This window comes from Rhagoletis zephyria, unplaced genomic scaffold (assembly GCF_001687245.7).
Source record: "Rhagoletis zephyria isolate East Lansing unplaced genomic scaffold, Rhagoletis_zephyria_1.1 Rzeph_scaffold_00263, whole genome shotgun sequence".
Taxonomy (NCBI): domain Eukaryota; kingdom Metazoa; phylum Arthropoda; class Insecta; order Diptera; family Tephritidae; genus Rhagoletis; species Rhagoletis zephyria.
The window spans coordinates 166,937-183,732 of NW_016157347.1; the positions used below are offsets into that span (position 1 = coordinate 166,937).

General features: G+C 36.2%; 1 protein-coding gene across 1 annotated transcript in view; it reads right to left on the reverse strand.

Annotated features, from left to right (window-relative positions):
• Positions 1-5,127: 5,127 nt before the first annotated feature.
• CARPA (Carbonic anhydrase-related protein A) overlaps positions 5,128-16,796 on the reverse strand; it is a 61,012-nt gene continuing 49,343 nt past the window's right edge. The window contains exons 4-8 of the mRNA XM_017609888.1: positions 15,218-15,409; positions 14,899-15,061; positions 9,152-9,306; positions 5,362-5,493; positions 5,128-5,237 (exon numbers count right to left, since the gene is read on the reverse strand). Coding sequence (XP_017465377.1) covers positions 5,151-5,237; positions 5,362-5,493; positions 9,152-9,306; positions 14,899-15,061; positions 15,218-15,409 — 729 coding nt within the window. The 3' untranslated portion in view covers positions 5,128-5,150. The remainder of the gene's footprint in view (positions 5,238-5,361; positions 5,494-9,151; positions 9,307-14,898; positions 15,062-15,217; positions 15,410-16,796) is intronic.

Here is a 16,796-nt window from a genome sequence, read left to right on the forward strand (position 1 = left end):
GCTAATTTCTATATAGTACTTACGGCTACGTACGTACATACTCGCATGCAAATACGTACGTATGTTCTCTAGTCCAGCTAATACTTGCCTGCTTTAGCCAACTTGATTAATGTCTACACAGATTAGTGACTATTGAAAGCAGCATTGTTCTCTCAAGCACTTTGCATTTTGCATTTTTTAATTTACACTATTTTTGAGTTATACTTATATGCATTTATTTAAAAAACAAAGGCTTGCAAAAACGTCTAAAAACTAAAAATAAATACATGAAAGTTAAATAAGGGTTAAAAAAATTTTGTATTTATTGGGTTGCCAAGATACAAGCAAAAATAATAAAAATAAAAAAAAAAAATAAAATGGAAAATATTTCAAAAATCTTACCAAATAATCGGTACAGAATTGAAAATTATTTGATGCATGATAAATTAATACTTGTGTATTACAGTAAAAATTTGTTAAGTGGACCGGCCACCAATTTTTCGGAGGTCGAGTGTTTTTTTTTGTGGTTCACAATGATGAAAAAATATAAAAATTTTACAATTTTTCGGAATTTGAATTATTTTTAAATAGTTAAGAATTATGATGTTTGCTTCCCATTTTTATTTTTGTCATATTTTTTTTTTTGTTAAAGTTATTAAAAATTTTTAAAATTTGAGTGACTACTCAATCCCTTTAAGATAAAAAATTGCCGGAATGCAGTGAGACGAAAGTTAAGACCAACCTCTATAAATTTTTACTCATTATCTTTTATGTTTTAACGAATTCATGTAAAATGAAAACCATTCGAGCCCCTAGTTAGGGACACACTTGGACTTGGAGAAGTTGTCCAATTAATCGATGAAACACAAGAACCCAATCACAAACTTATGGAAGACGGGTGTTAGTTTGAAATATGTATGTGAGAGTTCCGCGCGGTTGACTATAAAAAGCGAGATACGTCAGGATACCCTTTCACCAAACTTTCAAACTTGTTGCTAATCCAAACCCCCAAAACACTCAAAAGCTCAGTGATCACCCAGTCATGCCATGAAGAAACGTGTTGAGAGAAATAGCAACTGGGAATCATTTCAGTGAAGCAGATATTCGTACACTCAGGGATGAAATTAAAACGTGCAGTACTTTCATTACGCATTTTGTGCGTTACGTTCAGCCTTCGTAGTTAATACCAATGACGAATTCTAACGGATAAAGCAGGTTTTGTTAACCGCCAATTTCTTTCAGAGCTTAAGGTAACTTTGGCTCAGATCATGTCGGGTGTCCAGAAACCTGGCCATAACGTCACGTCGTTTGCATGCCTCTGAAATCCGAAAAATCCTTCAGTTTCTCTACCAGGTAATTTACGACCACATGCCTTGCGGGATTCCTATATTCTTCCATACTGCAAGCAGGCTGAGCCTCAATATGTCGCTGCAGTTCTGTCACAGAGTAGGTTTGTAATGAACGGCGGAAATTCTAAGAACATACTTAATCCACACGTCATCATCGTCGTCGTCATTATTGTACAGTCTCTATAGGCAGGACAACCTCTACTCCTTGGGATCGATTATAAGGAGGAAGATTTAGAGACTCGTCATTTTTCTGTGTACCCAGCCAGAGCAAATGTGACTTTTCAGAGTCTATGAAATAGTCATCTTCTTGACGCACTCAGATCAGAAACCTCTGCCGTCTGAGTTGTTAAAAGCGTGTTGATAGACAATCTTTAAATATTTTTCAAACAAAGCTACATAAATACTTTGGACATTCAGAAGACATGTTAAGCGTCGTAAAGTCTTAAGTCTTATTTTTTTTATGTAAAATTACGATTAAAATGATTTTAGATGATTTCTAACTACATACACCGAAATGTTTTTAACCTAATAGAAAATATCATACACAGCGAATCCGCTAAAAACATTTTAACCGTTATTTTACATAAAAAAAAACTAAAATCTTAAGATTTGACGACGCTTAACACGCCTTGGGCATCCCCTAATTGAAAACAATTTTCAAACCAAAAGTAACTAAAATTAATTAAAATGCACGAGTAAACAGGTCTCTGGTAAAACATCGCCATGATGAATCCTCAGGATCTACACCTCGGTGGTAAGGCCCATAGTCAGCTATGCTTGAGTGGAGCAGATTTTCAATCAACAGCGCGCAGCAGCGTTGCCGTGCGCTATACGGGAGCTCTCTCTTTAATACCTCTCAGCGCCGCACTGCTAAATGGGATCCATCCATCCGATTACAAACAAAACCAGTATGCTAAGGACGCTAACCACAAAGCCACCATGCTTAGGGCAAAGTAATCTGGGTTGTAATCCATTCACTACGATATACCGCCTTCGAAGTTTTGAAGGAGTATTCGATTACGTAATGTACATTTGCGCCGCTGGGCTGGCACTACTCTTGATGCTCTCCCTGTGGGGGAAATCTCTACTACTGAACTGGTGCCCTTCTAGTACATTTACACCCAGTACTGGTTCGTGATAAATACCTTTTGCATGCAAACAACTGGTGAATTCAACATGGAGATGTCCTAGTAAGTGTCAATTGCCCCTCGCGCACCCCATTTTCGATAGTTCCGAACTAGTCCTAAATTCTATACTTCGGAACCAGTTCTAAAATCAACAGATGAAAAAAGTATTATGATTTTTCAATCTTTTTGGTTCTTACGTATGTGCGATTTTAAATTATTTTCAAAGAAATGTGTTTTCAATTTGAAATTCAATTTGTTTGAATGATTGTAAGAAATGTATGTTTACATACCTTTGGCTGTAGCTGAGTTTGCAGAGGTGCTTGCTGTTATTGATTAGATGCCAGACGGTGTCAAAACGTTAAAATGTTAACATACATTTTTGTTTTGTAATACCAAACTATGAAAAAGCATCGGCGAAGTGCAGAATGGAAGCATATTTGAACGAAAAAGCCGCCAAACACATATCTATGTAAAGTAAATCAGCTCCCGCTGCGTCCCTTTTTCGACAGTTGCGAACCAGTTCTAAATTCGTCACCTTGATATAGATTTCCAACAAAAAAAGTGAACTTAAATAGTTTTTTAAAAGTACCACATTTCGCTGATTTTGAACTGGTGGAGATCTAGTTACAATTAGTTAGACTGGTCTAGTGCGGAACTAGAAATTTGATTCACTAGTCCGCGATACAAAAATTCTTTAAAATTGTGCTTTCTAAATTTCGATTACGAATTTAAATAATTACCATAAATAAGTACTAATTGAATAAAATTATTTACTACCAGCTGATCTAAAATACATACATATTTATAGTATATGCAACTACATACATTCATTTCCAAGCTTTGTATTTTTGTTTTGTATTAAATGAGCTGTAATTATACCGTTATGCAGATAGTATTTAGTAAGTTGAGGTTTAATTAGTGAATACAGTTATCGAATATAAGTTTAGCAAGTACATAACTTTTGCTTAGTGGATGATTTTAGTAGTTAGTTAGTTGGTTCTTCACTTATTACTTAATCTTGGCATTTAACTATGTTTGTATGTATGTATGAAAGTATTTAAGTTGTCCATTATTATTCTTTATGTACTTTTGCTAGTTAATTTGTAGTTATTGTCCGCCCATACAGTATGCATATGAATATTTGTTTTTGTTTTTTGTTTTTTTTTGTTTTTTTTTGTGAGTTCTCTTCTGCTTTACGAAGTTTTACATTAAACGGTTTGACTGTATAAATACACAAGTAGCATAAGTAACTTAAAGGCATACATACTCATTGTTTATTGGTAGTTGTTAATGGTAGTTATTGCAGGCAGGCATGCACATACAAACGAACATATACATATGTACATATATGAATGTGTTTCGTTAGTGCTCATTTATGCCTTCTCATTACCATATTCATATACATATATGTACCTTTGCATGTATACTTATGTTTTTATGCATGAAGCTTATTGCGGGATATTTACCTGCTTCTGCAATATTTATGATTTTTATATTTCTGTGTGTGTGTGTTGCATTAATTATTGTTTTCGGTTGTACCGTATTACCAAACTGAATTGAATTGCATTTTAATTTAATAACAAAAAACAGAGGCCCATGTATATGCACGTATGTGCATTAGGGAGCATCGCTCTTCATAGAAAAAAATAAAAATAAAATTAGTCGGTACTGTTTGCCCAGTGGAATTATAGAATTTATTATACTCGACTTTTGAGACTTCTGCCAAAATATTTCGGAAAAATTTTGAGATTTACGTAGCTGCAGCGATTTAAAAATACCTCCAAAAATCTAGTTTTTTTTTTATAAATAAAATTAGTTTTTAAACATTTTTTCAGCCAAAAAATCACCAGGTCTGCTTAAAAAAAAATATTTTTAAAAAGTAATTTTATTTATAAAAAACTCGACTTTGGCAGAAGTCTTTAAATATAGCACATTTTATAATTCAGGTGAACAAAAGCAAGCCTTTTTTGGCGAGTCACCCTAAGGTGAGTACCTTTTATACATACATATGAATGCATGTTAATCTGCCGTACAGTGCACTCGTACACATACATTCACACCTCTGCATGCACAACGAAAATTATAGTGACAAATGTGTGAAATTAAGTATTGAAATGAGGAAAATTGGTAGCAACAGCAACAGTTGCAACAAACTCAGTGGCGGTTGCATCAAATTGCCTACGTTGCTGTCGTGGCGCTTCGTCTGATTTTCGCAATAATAATGAATTCGATTATTATGGTGCACATTTATTACCGTACGAAAATTACAGACACTCGATGCAGCAGCTCCTCCGTCAGTGCATATTGTTGCTTGTGTTTGTGTGGGTTTGTTGTTACAATTAAATTTGTCACTTGTTTTGATGCACTCGCTCCTGCCGCTATTGTTGTTATTTTTGCAGCGACTGTGGTTACGCCTGCTGCGCTCATAATTATTTTGCACACAGCTGTTCGCGGCGGCGTAGTTGCTTGCGTTAACTCCACCACTCCTGCTGCACTCGCAGTTGTGCCTGCTCCAGCTGCACTCGCAGTTGTACAAATTGTAATTACCATTGTTGCTATTACAGTTATGGAAAATGTAGTTATCTCTTTCACTATAACTATAACTATAACTATAACTATTAGTGCCACTTGCACTATCGCTATGATTATTATTATTATTGTTATTCTCATTTATTTGCATATGTCCTCTGTTGGGTCAACGAATCAATAAGCCAGTATCCGGTGACCAACGATTCGCTCGGTAGTACATATCCTTGTACATGGTCGGACATGAATTTTGGTTCTGCAAAAAATGTGGCGCCGCAAAGGCAAAAGGAGGAGGAGAAATGTTTCAATATTTCATATTAAATATTTTATGCGAATTTCCACATTCATATGCATGTACACTTTATTTTTTGCCTACTCACCCTATTACGCTTAAAGTCTATATTTGTCCTTACAGTTCTATGGTGTAGTCCTTGTACGGGACGCGCATTATTACCTAATGGAGCTTTTGGTGTACTCTCGGAGCCTTGCATCAGTCGTCGGAGTTGATATAACTGTGAAATGATAAGAAAATATAATAAATTGTTAATGATAATGCTAGGCACATAAAAGTGTAAAAATAAGACCGTAATTGACTTTAATAACATTCAGGTTACCCGGCAGTCGGTTTGCCCACACAAAATATTTCTAACCGGCCCCAGCACAGTGCAGTGCAGACTCCATATAAACTCATACCGAAAATAGTTAATAAACACCGAATTAGTTTAAATTTGTTGTATGCTTTTCTACACTTGGAAAAAAGTGAATATGAAAGTTTGATATATTGCCACGCCCACCATACTTATGGGCGAAAATACTTAATATTAGAGTTTAAATGAAAGTCCTTCCTTTGTTTTTCAATTATAAATAAAACACTTAAAACAGAACTGGATGTCGGAATCTTTATTATTGCCCGAAACAACAATCTCTGGCATTTACTTCTTAAAAATAATTTCAATTAAATGTTGGCCGCGGCTGGGCTGCAGGTGGCCCTTTCGCAAAGTCCCATTTTCAAGATCTTTAAGGGCTAAGGTAACTTCTTTGCTCTATGGGGTCTGTTCTAATAGGTCCAGTTTTGAATTAATTACCTTACCCACTACTTTGCTATCAAAAAACTCACAGCCTGTGATTTTCTTTACGAAAACTATTATAAGCGGCTCCACTTATGTTACACAATTTTTGTCTTCAAGAAATGGTATGCAGATATTTCCAATAATTGTTGAAGATGCTCTAACTACCTGCGTCCGGCTCATAGATTTTGAGGTCGATAATGCAATAATTGAACATACTTGTTTTAAAGTGTCAAGTGTAGCTTAGCCTTAAGTATAATATTGCTTGTCATGTAACCCTACCTTAATCATAAGAGCCTACAATGTTATCGCATTTTGTTGTCCATCTCTATATAAAAGCTTAGGTGTATTGCCAAAAGCACATTTTGGAAGCTGGATACATTTATTCAACGCCCGTTTTGTCTAAGTGAATAGACGATAAATAAAGATAATGCTAAACATAACTCATTGAATTTAAAAGAGTCCATTGAGGCTGTAGTTAAATTCAACTACATACATATATGTATTTAACTGCTTTTAATATGCAGAGCTTTTGAATAATTTAAGTCAACTGAAAAGTTTCTTTTCGAAATATTCACAACACCTTTGCCACAAATGAGCATGCTGCTGTTATTACATATTATTTAAGATTCTTTCTGCATGCTTTGCGGCATAATTTATTCATTACCGTTTTTTAATTTTTTTGTTTTTTTTTTGCTTTTGAGCAACCGAATCACTTCCGTGTGTAAATATTTAATATTGAGCTTTTATCGATTATGCCCTACTTTTCTGCAATAAACTTAATTTGCATTTAAATGCAAAAACCAAAATGTATGCGCAAAGTTGGCATGTAACGGGTGATTTTTTTGAGGTTAGGATTTTCATGCATTAGTATTTGACAGATCACGTGGGATTTCAGACATGGTGTCAAAGAGAAAGATGCTCAGTATGCTTTGACATTTCATCATGAATAGACTTACTAACGAGCAACGCTTGCAAATCATTGAATTTTATTACCAAAATCAGTGTTCGGTTCGNTTTATGCGTTTTTTTTAAAAAAAAAGTTATCAAGCTCTTAAAAAATCACCCGTTACATACATACATACATACTTATGTGGTGGCGCTAGTGCGTTAATGTGTATGCACCAGGGATTGGCATTGGTTGATCGTCAACTGTTCATACACATTCAATACCGCTGCTTTGTATGACTGAGCAGCGGCGTTGGCTTAGTAGTATCGATACCTAAACGAAATTAGAGGATGACTGANCACGTAATTACGTTTAAATTAAGCTCCAGTTCGGGCAAGGAAAAAATGCCACTACACATATGTAGACACTTACATTTATCACTTTGCCACTTATGTATGTATGTATGTATCTACGTTACTCGCCAATAATGATTACTGTTCGATTTATTTATATTTTATTCGTGGCAAATTGCTTCAATACAGTTGGTTAAATTTTGTTAAAAAAGCCAGCTGGGCAAAATGTTTAATTACATAAGTGTTATTTTATTTATTTCAACAATTCTTTTTAAATACTCCGATGTGCTTAAACATTTCTTTTCATGAAGCAAATTAAATAAGTCAGCGTAGAGTAAATTAGTAACTAAGTAAGTGGCGAACTCAATTTTCAGGCTGCTTTTATTGGAGAATATTTATTTAGAACGGAATAGGATAAAATTATAATTGTACTTAAAGCCTAAAGCCGTCTGAGCCCTCGACGAGGGTGCTGACTGGTAATGGGCACTACAGAGGATGCTTTGCCATGTCAGAATGGTGCGCAGCTAAGATCAGAAATCAGCGCCATGTACCAAATCTCCTTAATAGCTTAGTCATACGGAAATGGTTTAGGATCGTGGCTTGAAGGTCAGAAGCGGCTAGATCAAGGCGTCACGCAGACCGTACCGAGCATCGGCAGGCGGGGGTTCCAAAATAGCCCAGCCACGAACGGAGCCCTCTGGGAGGCGGCCACACACAGGATGTACTAAGACTCTGCCTGGGCATCATGGATCTCTGCCGCAGTGGACGAACTCCAATCTGCGTAGCTCGCGAGAGCACGAGGAATCAATAAGCAAAAAATAAAAAGGGATGGAAAGGGCTTTAAGGCCCCCTCAAGAAAGGGATCAGAGTACCTCCACCAAGGTGAAACCGGACCAAGTTTAGTCCGAAACAGCAATTTGACTACTCAAAGGGGTCTGTCCCGGGACCCCTGTGGCACTATTTTATGCCAACCTGGTTTGCAGACTGAAGCCGGGCATGACCCTCAATATGCAGCGCAGACCCCGGGCGGTTTTCTCGCGACATCCACTACATTCACGAGGCCAGCACCAGCTGCAGCAATAATCTTGGTCAGATTCACAGCAACGCATGACCTGTCCAGCAAGGCAAAGGAGGAGCGTGTAACTGATAAGTGGGTTAGAACGCATAGACCATATTTTGCTGAAGTCGCCAAGAAGCATATTCCGATCAGGATGAGAGACGAAAGCATGAGGGTCCTAAGACAACAATGGAAGTGGGTCAAGGCTGCGGTAGCCAGCATTACAGTAAAGATCCTATGAGAAAATCTTGGGCGTCCCCCAACCTATAAGGCAGCGGGTTAATTCCATAACAGCATCCGTATTAAAGCATGCGATAGTACACAGCTATTTGGCCCCCTGTCTTACACATCCTTGGCATCATTTAGTTTAACATTAAATTGACCAGCAACAAATTCATATATAAAATTTAAATTGTAATACATAATTGCATTTATTTGATTAACACCACCGCTAGCTGATCTGCATTTCTATTTGCGTTTGCGCTTACATTTAATTTTATTTGCCAATTGCAAATTACATACGAAATTTAATTTGTATTTTTTTCCACAGAATAAACAAATTTGCTGGTGCGCTTAATTGAGTTCAATTAGCCAATAATCATGCCCATAAAGCTGTTTTTTCTATGTAAATATATTCTATGTTTTTATTTTTAGCTTCCATACGAGTTATAGGGTTTTCGTTTTTTGTTGGCATTATTTGGTTTTGACATAATCCTACCAACTGATTATGGTTTAAACAATTTAATTAAGTAATTACAAGCAGAATACGGCCAATTTCCAATGTGATTTGAAAGTAATACTCACCTCTTGTTTTGTGATATAGATGGGCTTATTTATAATAATCCATACGGTGCTCTCCCAGCAGCCGGGATGCGTTGTGGATCCCTCGTAGGTAATGTAATTATCTGTATTTGGCAACAGTGAACGCACTGATATGTGCCGAATGGGCGTGGAAAAGCCTATCAAAGAGGAAAACCGTAAAGATTTTTGAAATGCAAGCAAACAAATTTAAATAAACATGTTTATTAAATGAATATTGTTAATTATTATTGCCTTCCTTTAAAGCAAATTCCATTGGGCATTCGCGTTGCTGACTAATGCGCAAATAGTGCGCCTAAAAGTGTGCATTATTTTGTATAAAGTATATCTCTTGTCCATACAGAAATTTAATGTATATGGAATTCTCAAATTCTCAACCAGCATGTGAAAGAGTTTGATGAAATGGCTACAAGCCCAATCCATATACATATATGAATTATCTCCATCGCCCCTCTAAAACAAGATCGATAACAATCCTAGCATAATTTTGAACCAATAATATTTTTTATGATAGTCAAGATAAACTCCATTCGATAATTGGCTGTCGAGTAACTGAAAACCCAATCATCAATCCTGTGACTTTATAAGCCATAGTGAATTTGGGGCATTCCTTTCGGATTATTATTTGACAGACCAACGTATACCTGCAACAAAGACATTTTGGGATGCCAGGTTACGGCAATTAGGCCGCAATACAAGCCAAATTTTCATGTGAAACGAAATCTCTTATGGAGATGTTTTGAGGAATTTTGAACTCCCTAGGAACAGAATTTATCCTTCAAAGTGCGACTACCCGAAAATTCAATTGAAATAATTTCTGTAGAAACCCTAGATTTAGTTATTTATGAACAATTTTACTGGTAATCTGGTAGGTCTGGTGAATTCACCAGTTTGCTGCGTTACCTAGGTAACAATCGCATTACTGCAACTTCTGAATGGAAGCTAATTAGATAGCAGGTGAATGGTAATCTAGTAGGTTTAAATTGATTACTACTGAAGACACCCCAATACTAAATTCATGGCTAAATTGCATTGCTGGTATTCTAGCGGGTAGTTCGTGGTGGTAACTGACAGCGAGTGAATAAAAGCTACTACATGATCAAACTGAGATAAGACAATTTCTGCGAATATTGTTACACGGCAACAGGAATCGCAACATATTTGTTTCATGAATGCAACGAGGTCGTAAGGAGAAAGCAACAACTTGGAGTGCAGGGTACCTAAGGCAGCACTCTCTGTCATGACCAAACTTTTTCGGGTTTTATTCGGCTAGATGTGGTTTTGTTATGAGTTATGAAGGGCCAATGAATCATGCAAACAAGTAAAAGAGTTCGTCTCTGCTATCCACTCTTGGCTTGAAAACTTGTGGTAAAATTATTGGACGAAATGATTGGGAATCATACTACATAACATGAAAATATCTCAACATATTCACGTTCATCTATTTAATTATGTTGCCAATGCTTAGAAGAGCTGTACAAGATAGAAGAATAATCTTGATAAGTTCAACCATTATCTTGAAATTACTAACAAACTGTTTACACTAGAACAGTAATGTACGCATGAGCTTTGTACTCAAGCAGCCGCCGAAAAAAAACTTAGCGGTAGTACCGGGGGAAGTATGTATGTACATGGCAGCCGGTGGTTTGGTCATGTTAAAGTCCCACAATGCCGGTGTATATATACATTCGATGCTTCCACCTTGTAAAAAAACTTTACTGCCTTCTCCTAGAAGGCGTGAGTGTCAAGGACGCTGTTGGTTAGCTTAGCTAAATAAGCAGAGTGTCTCCATAAAAGGCGATTGGCGAAATAAAAAGTATCAAATAAGTTCTCGCTATTTTCTTAATTTCACTTTTTAACTGTCGCATGAAGCGGATATACCACAACATATTTATTTAACTCTTTATTTATTTATTTCTCTATTTTAAGTTCGCAAAAGGTAATGCACCTACAAATTCAAGCAACCAAAGTAAAAACTTTTGTTGGCGTCATTTAACGGGTGATTTTTTTGAGGTTAGGATTTTCATGCATTAGTATTTGACAGATCACGTGGGATTTCAGACATGGTGTCAAAGAGAAAGATGCTCAGTATGCTTTGACATTTCATCATGAATAGACTTACTAACGAGCAACGCTTGCAAATCATTGAATTTTATTACCAAAATCAGTGTTCGGTTCGNTAAATGAAATTATCTTCAAAAAGTAAATGTCATGGACCAATCTAACGTTTCAAATAAAGAACCGATGAGATTTTGCAAATTTTATGCGTTTTTTTTAAAAAAAAAGTTATCAAGCTCTTAAAAAATCACCCGTTATAACAAAGGTGGCGCAAAATTGAGGAATAATTCCATTTCTTTCGTTCTATTTTTCTTCTTCTTGTTATTCGTTTTCTTTGCAAACATATTCTGAATTTGATTTTCTCCAACAAACTTTTTTATTTTATTTTTTCTTTTATTTACTTTATGATTTTTTTTTTTTCATAAAATCTTCAAGCACTAACTTTTCTACAGCTCAATTTTTGCTGCTACTTTCTCGCCCTCGGCAAGCTAGTGATCAATGCAGCAGGCATCGGCTGCTAGGGCTTGGCGTGACGACGTGTCAAAGAAGGTTTTAATGGCAAAATTTAACTGCCACTTTTACTGTTTGCATTGCTTCCTGCAACCGCGTACAACAGCGTAGCGGCCTGTACTGTGCATCCTACTGCGCTGCCGAGTGGCGCCTGCCTCGGCGTGGCCACTCGGAAAACTGTTTACCTCACTAGAATGCCTACCAAATGAAATTAAAATTTACCAAAGATGAAAGTAACGATTGAATTTGACCGAACAAAGTACAAATTTAACTATAACTCTGATGGAAAAAATAAAAGTGAAAAAATAATGATTTAGCAATTATTGTCAATCCCCCAGTTTGTCTGGTCGAAGGCCCTGCCAATATAATACTTTTTTAATAAAGGCTAAAAGCTAAGGCGATTAGATGATCGGGAAAGCCTACGCAGATGGAAGCCAAAGCTTCCGGTGGCAGAGCGGACTTCATCTTTATTAACCCTGTTCTGAGGCTACTTTGTGAAAAGTACAGATATTATGTGAACCTGCAATTTTAAGAGTATAAAATATTCCAGTTATGGAAGAATTGAAATTTAAGATTATGCTTACTTTTAAGAAAAATTTCACGAGAAAAAAGTGCATATACATTAGATTGGGTCGGTCCCCAAGTGACAGATGAGCGTTTCTGTTTCTTTGTTTGCTGGAAAAACGTTGTGATCCATAAAACATAAATTTTTAGGTAAGTGTCAAAAATGGCTGCCACCCTATAACGTATACAAATTTGTTAAAAGTGCTTCCTAAAATCAGAATTTTTCTTATTTTACTCTTTCCGCTTTGCTTAGCTAAAAACAATAACGTTTTGGCCTAGAATTAATTTAAGGATTATATTTGTCAAAATACAAACACCTACATTTTTCGAAGTCTGAGGCCGGACTAAACTTTCCATCGGTTTTTGGCGCGCTGAAGTTGAATCTGACATCAGGTTATCAATATATACAAACTTTCCCAATATTCGCCGTACATTTTCGTTACGAATAAATATTGTTTTTTTCAGAAAACTTTTTTGAATTATTTGAAAACTAATTTTTTCTAACTAACTTTGAAGTTTATGAATACGGCGATATATTTTTTGCTACTTACATAACTTTTAAATATTTTTAGTATAATTTCAAGCTTCTTTATTTATATTAAGTAGGATCGGTGAATATTAGGATGCGCGATTATTCGACTTTTTTCTAAAACCGTTTTTCGAGTTATTCGAACAAAATTATTTGAAGAAAAACCAGTTACTGATTTTTTAGTTCAGAAAACCCCCGTCTAGATCGGCAATGAATATTTTTACAGCACAGCAAAACCCTTCGAAAACGTCAATAAAATAATTAAATAAAGCCGTTTACCTAAATTTTTAATTTCTTTAGTTATGAGGTTTTTCCAGAAAATTTTCAAATTATTATGTACTCAAAAATAACTTTTTATTAATATATCATATTTTGTTAAATTTTCGATTTTATTAATTTTTATCGCATCGCCAAAATATATTATTATTATTATTATTTCAGTCAGCCTAATGTGTATATGTGCTCTTATTTCCAGATATCGCTCAGCCGCTCTAATCCCACAAGCTTTGGCAAGGAAAGCCCACAAGCAAACACAACAACACTAGCATGCCTGCCAGTTAGTTTCTTCTAGTGCGGCGAAATGACGAGAACGTTGGCGCTACAAATGACACGATCCGCCAAGTGTTTGGCCACAGCTGACTGGCGTGTGATTTGTGCAGCAAAAGTGCCAGCGGAAGGCAATGTGGCAACACTGTAAGTGTGCCGCCGCTGCCATGTTATTATATTATGAACCGGCGTTTTTATTGCATTTGGCGGCGCATAATTTTGCGCCATCAAATGGTGGCCATCATTAAGCGTTAAGTCGGCATTGTTATTGTTGTTGCATTTTTTTTTCATTTGCCGTTCGCCTCAGCAGCGCTGAAAGTAATTGTTGGCGATAAATGTTGGTAACAAATCTACATACAGTGGCTTCTTCCGCATGTGCTGTGTGGTGGATGTGTGTGCTGCATATTTTGAGCCATGAAAATGCAAACGGTAAGAATTGTAGGTTTCTTTCGAACTTTTCGCTTTCTATTTTTGATTTCTGCTTTCAGGTCGCTAACATTGAGCCAAGTCTTCGGCGCATAATTATTATTGTTCGTGCCGGAAAAAACTCACCTAAGTAGTACACAATTTTTTCTGACTTTTTGCACCTAGCGCAGGAAAACCCACCACTGGCACCAGCTGGGCCGGCGTGTATTTAATGCTCAACTCCTCCATCAAGCCATGCCACACACTCATCTCTCTATATTTGCAGTATTCTCGCGTTGCAGGCAAATGCTTGCACTCACTCGTATTTGAATCGAGCCTTTGCACTTTGTTGACCGGAAATAACTTGCATGCCTTGTTAATTTCTCTTTTCGGCACGCGCGCTCGCACACACACATACACACACACACCCATTTAGCAGTGTTGCCAGAAGTGTGAAGATATTTTTCATAAATAAACCGAAAAATCTTCACATGAAGATAATTACAACAAAATAAAATTCCATACAAAAAATGTTCGCAGTGAAGATATCTGCCAGCGCTTCAAGATTAATTTTTTTTTGGGATGGTTGGAAACATATTTTTCGTTTTTGTTATCAATTTAACTTGCACGCCAGGTAGATATTAATACAGATTTTTACGAGTATGTTTTTGAATTGATTTTGTCTGTCCAAATTCGCGCTCAAACTCGGCATTGTGCAGCTCACACTCGGCTTTATAAATTTCCACAAAATAAAAAGTATGGATCGCTCTTTGTTAAAACCAAAAGGTAAGTAATTTTGGTTTCTAAATTTAACTTAAATTATTTAATTTAATAAAATTTTCTGTAATTAACTTTATAGAAACATCATCATATAGAAAGGATGAATGCGCAAATAAGAAGAGAGTTTTTGTTATAAATGAAGATATTTCTAGAGAAAAAAGATTGTGTTTATAGTTTCAGTAACCTTTTTATGGTTTTTAACAAATTTTTTCTGGCAACACTGGCATTCAGCCGCATTTGAAGCGCAAGTCGTTGACATTTGATCCAATCGACAAATCCTGCCCCAACCCACACACTCACACACACACTAGTTGAGTGTGAGTTTTTAGAGTAAACTTACCTCTATACAAAACCTTATTAAATGTGGTGGTTATAATTCGTAGTTCGGGATTTGGTGTCTCCCCAATTTGCACCATCAGCGAGAGGCCGACAATACCCTGCGATTTGTGTTGCGCCTCGGACATGTTGTGGTAGAGTTCCTTGTTGAAGCCGTAAATTTGTATCTGTGAATGACAGTTGAAAAGAATGAATGAAGTGAAAGAACGACGAGTGTGGATTAGCGCAAAAGTGAAAAATGTCTGTTAAACCAACAATTTGCTGTTGTCTCATTTACATACATACATATGTATGTCCATGCGAGTATAGGGGCTTACACTTACCTCACCGGGGAAACTGTAACCCTGTATATAGTGCTCTGACCCCCGACTGTTCTCTGTGCCATAGTGTATGTAAATCTCTTCGAATTGATAGCGATAGGCGAGTGGGCCACCGGTGATGTTAACCGGTTGCTTTGTGTCCTTGTCGACGCGGAAGACGAGCGATTGACCTGTGTTGTGTAGTGTACCGGAAACCTGGGCGATAACAGCCAACAGTGAACAGCCAACAGTGAACAGCAAACAGCAAACAGCAAGCGAACCAAGAACACAGCCAGTCAGTCAGTCAGTTAGTAAAAGAGACAGCAGTTTGCCAAACAAGCAGTCATCCAGTCAACCAGCCAACAAAGTTAAGCATTCAAACAATCAGCCAATCGAGCGTGCAAACAGACAGCAAACGATGCGACGAAAATTGAAAAGAAAAGAGAAAACAAATGGCTTTGAGCTACTGATTGTCGTCTTTTTCCTCCTTTCGGTTGTGTAGAATGTGCGAATTTAAGTTGATTTTTAAAGAACAAATGTACTCAAAAAATTTTTAACTTGCTGGAATATTGCTTATTAGTCGTAAATTGGATTGATTTTTTTTTTTAATTTGTAAAAAGAAAAAAGTTTATTATTTTAATGAGATATCTATGAGAGCAAGCGCGGAAATATGATCTCAACGCTCCTCTGTAGGTAATAATGCAGCGAATGTTAGTCCAAAAGAGATCTGTGAGTAAACGCTAAGCTATGCGTACTTAGCTTTACATGACTTGACATGACTTAGTAGCATTTATAACTCAAGATAGCATAACTGAGCTTTAAGTTTATTCATGACGAGGTTCAGGAAATACTGAGATAACCAACCCTGTAATTAGGTAAATGTTCAAGGTTGCCTCGCAGTTTTGTGGTAATGTAGGGAACGACATGGTTGACCATATCTCCAGAATATTAGAGGTCATATGGCAAGGCGTAACATTCTTCCTATTTGGAAAGTAAAGAAGTTACTTCAATCAGGAGAGTAGAAAAATCTCAACATGAAATCGTGAAAGTTCTTCTAGTCGGTGGGAAAGTTTCGCTGTTCGGGGAAATTTACGTAGGAAAAGGTGCAACTCTCGATTCTCATACATAGCTGTCTTTGGCATTAAGGCTGCCCAGCATATGCATAAAATACCAAAAGGCTTCTAAAAGTTAGTTAACATTTCTTATATCGGTTTGACGTTGTATATCGAAGTTCCAAAAATGAGCCAGCAAAATTTTCTGTATTATTTTTTATTTTTTTTGAATTTTCAGAAAATTTTAGTATAATAAAGTACAAGTTTCAAGTGCTCAGTTTAAATAATTTTTTTGTTGACATTTCTTTGTGCACACTTTACGCATTAAAAAGAAACATTAAACATGTAATTTTTAAGCAAAAAACAAAACCGACTTCAATTCCCATATAAAAATTTAAGATAATCATTAGTTTCTTCATGATCCAATGATTGGATTTAAACCAAATTAGTATGATACCACCTGTGGGGAAACATCTTTACTTTAAAAATTATAGAAATCGGTTAACGTGGCCCGAAGTTATGCGGTAACATACATAAAAAAAAAATAAAAA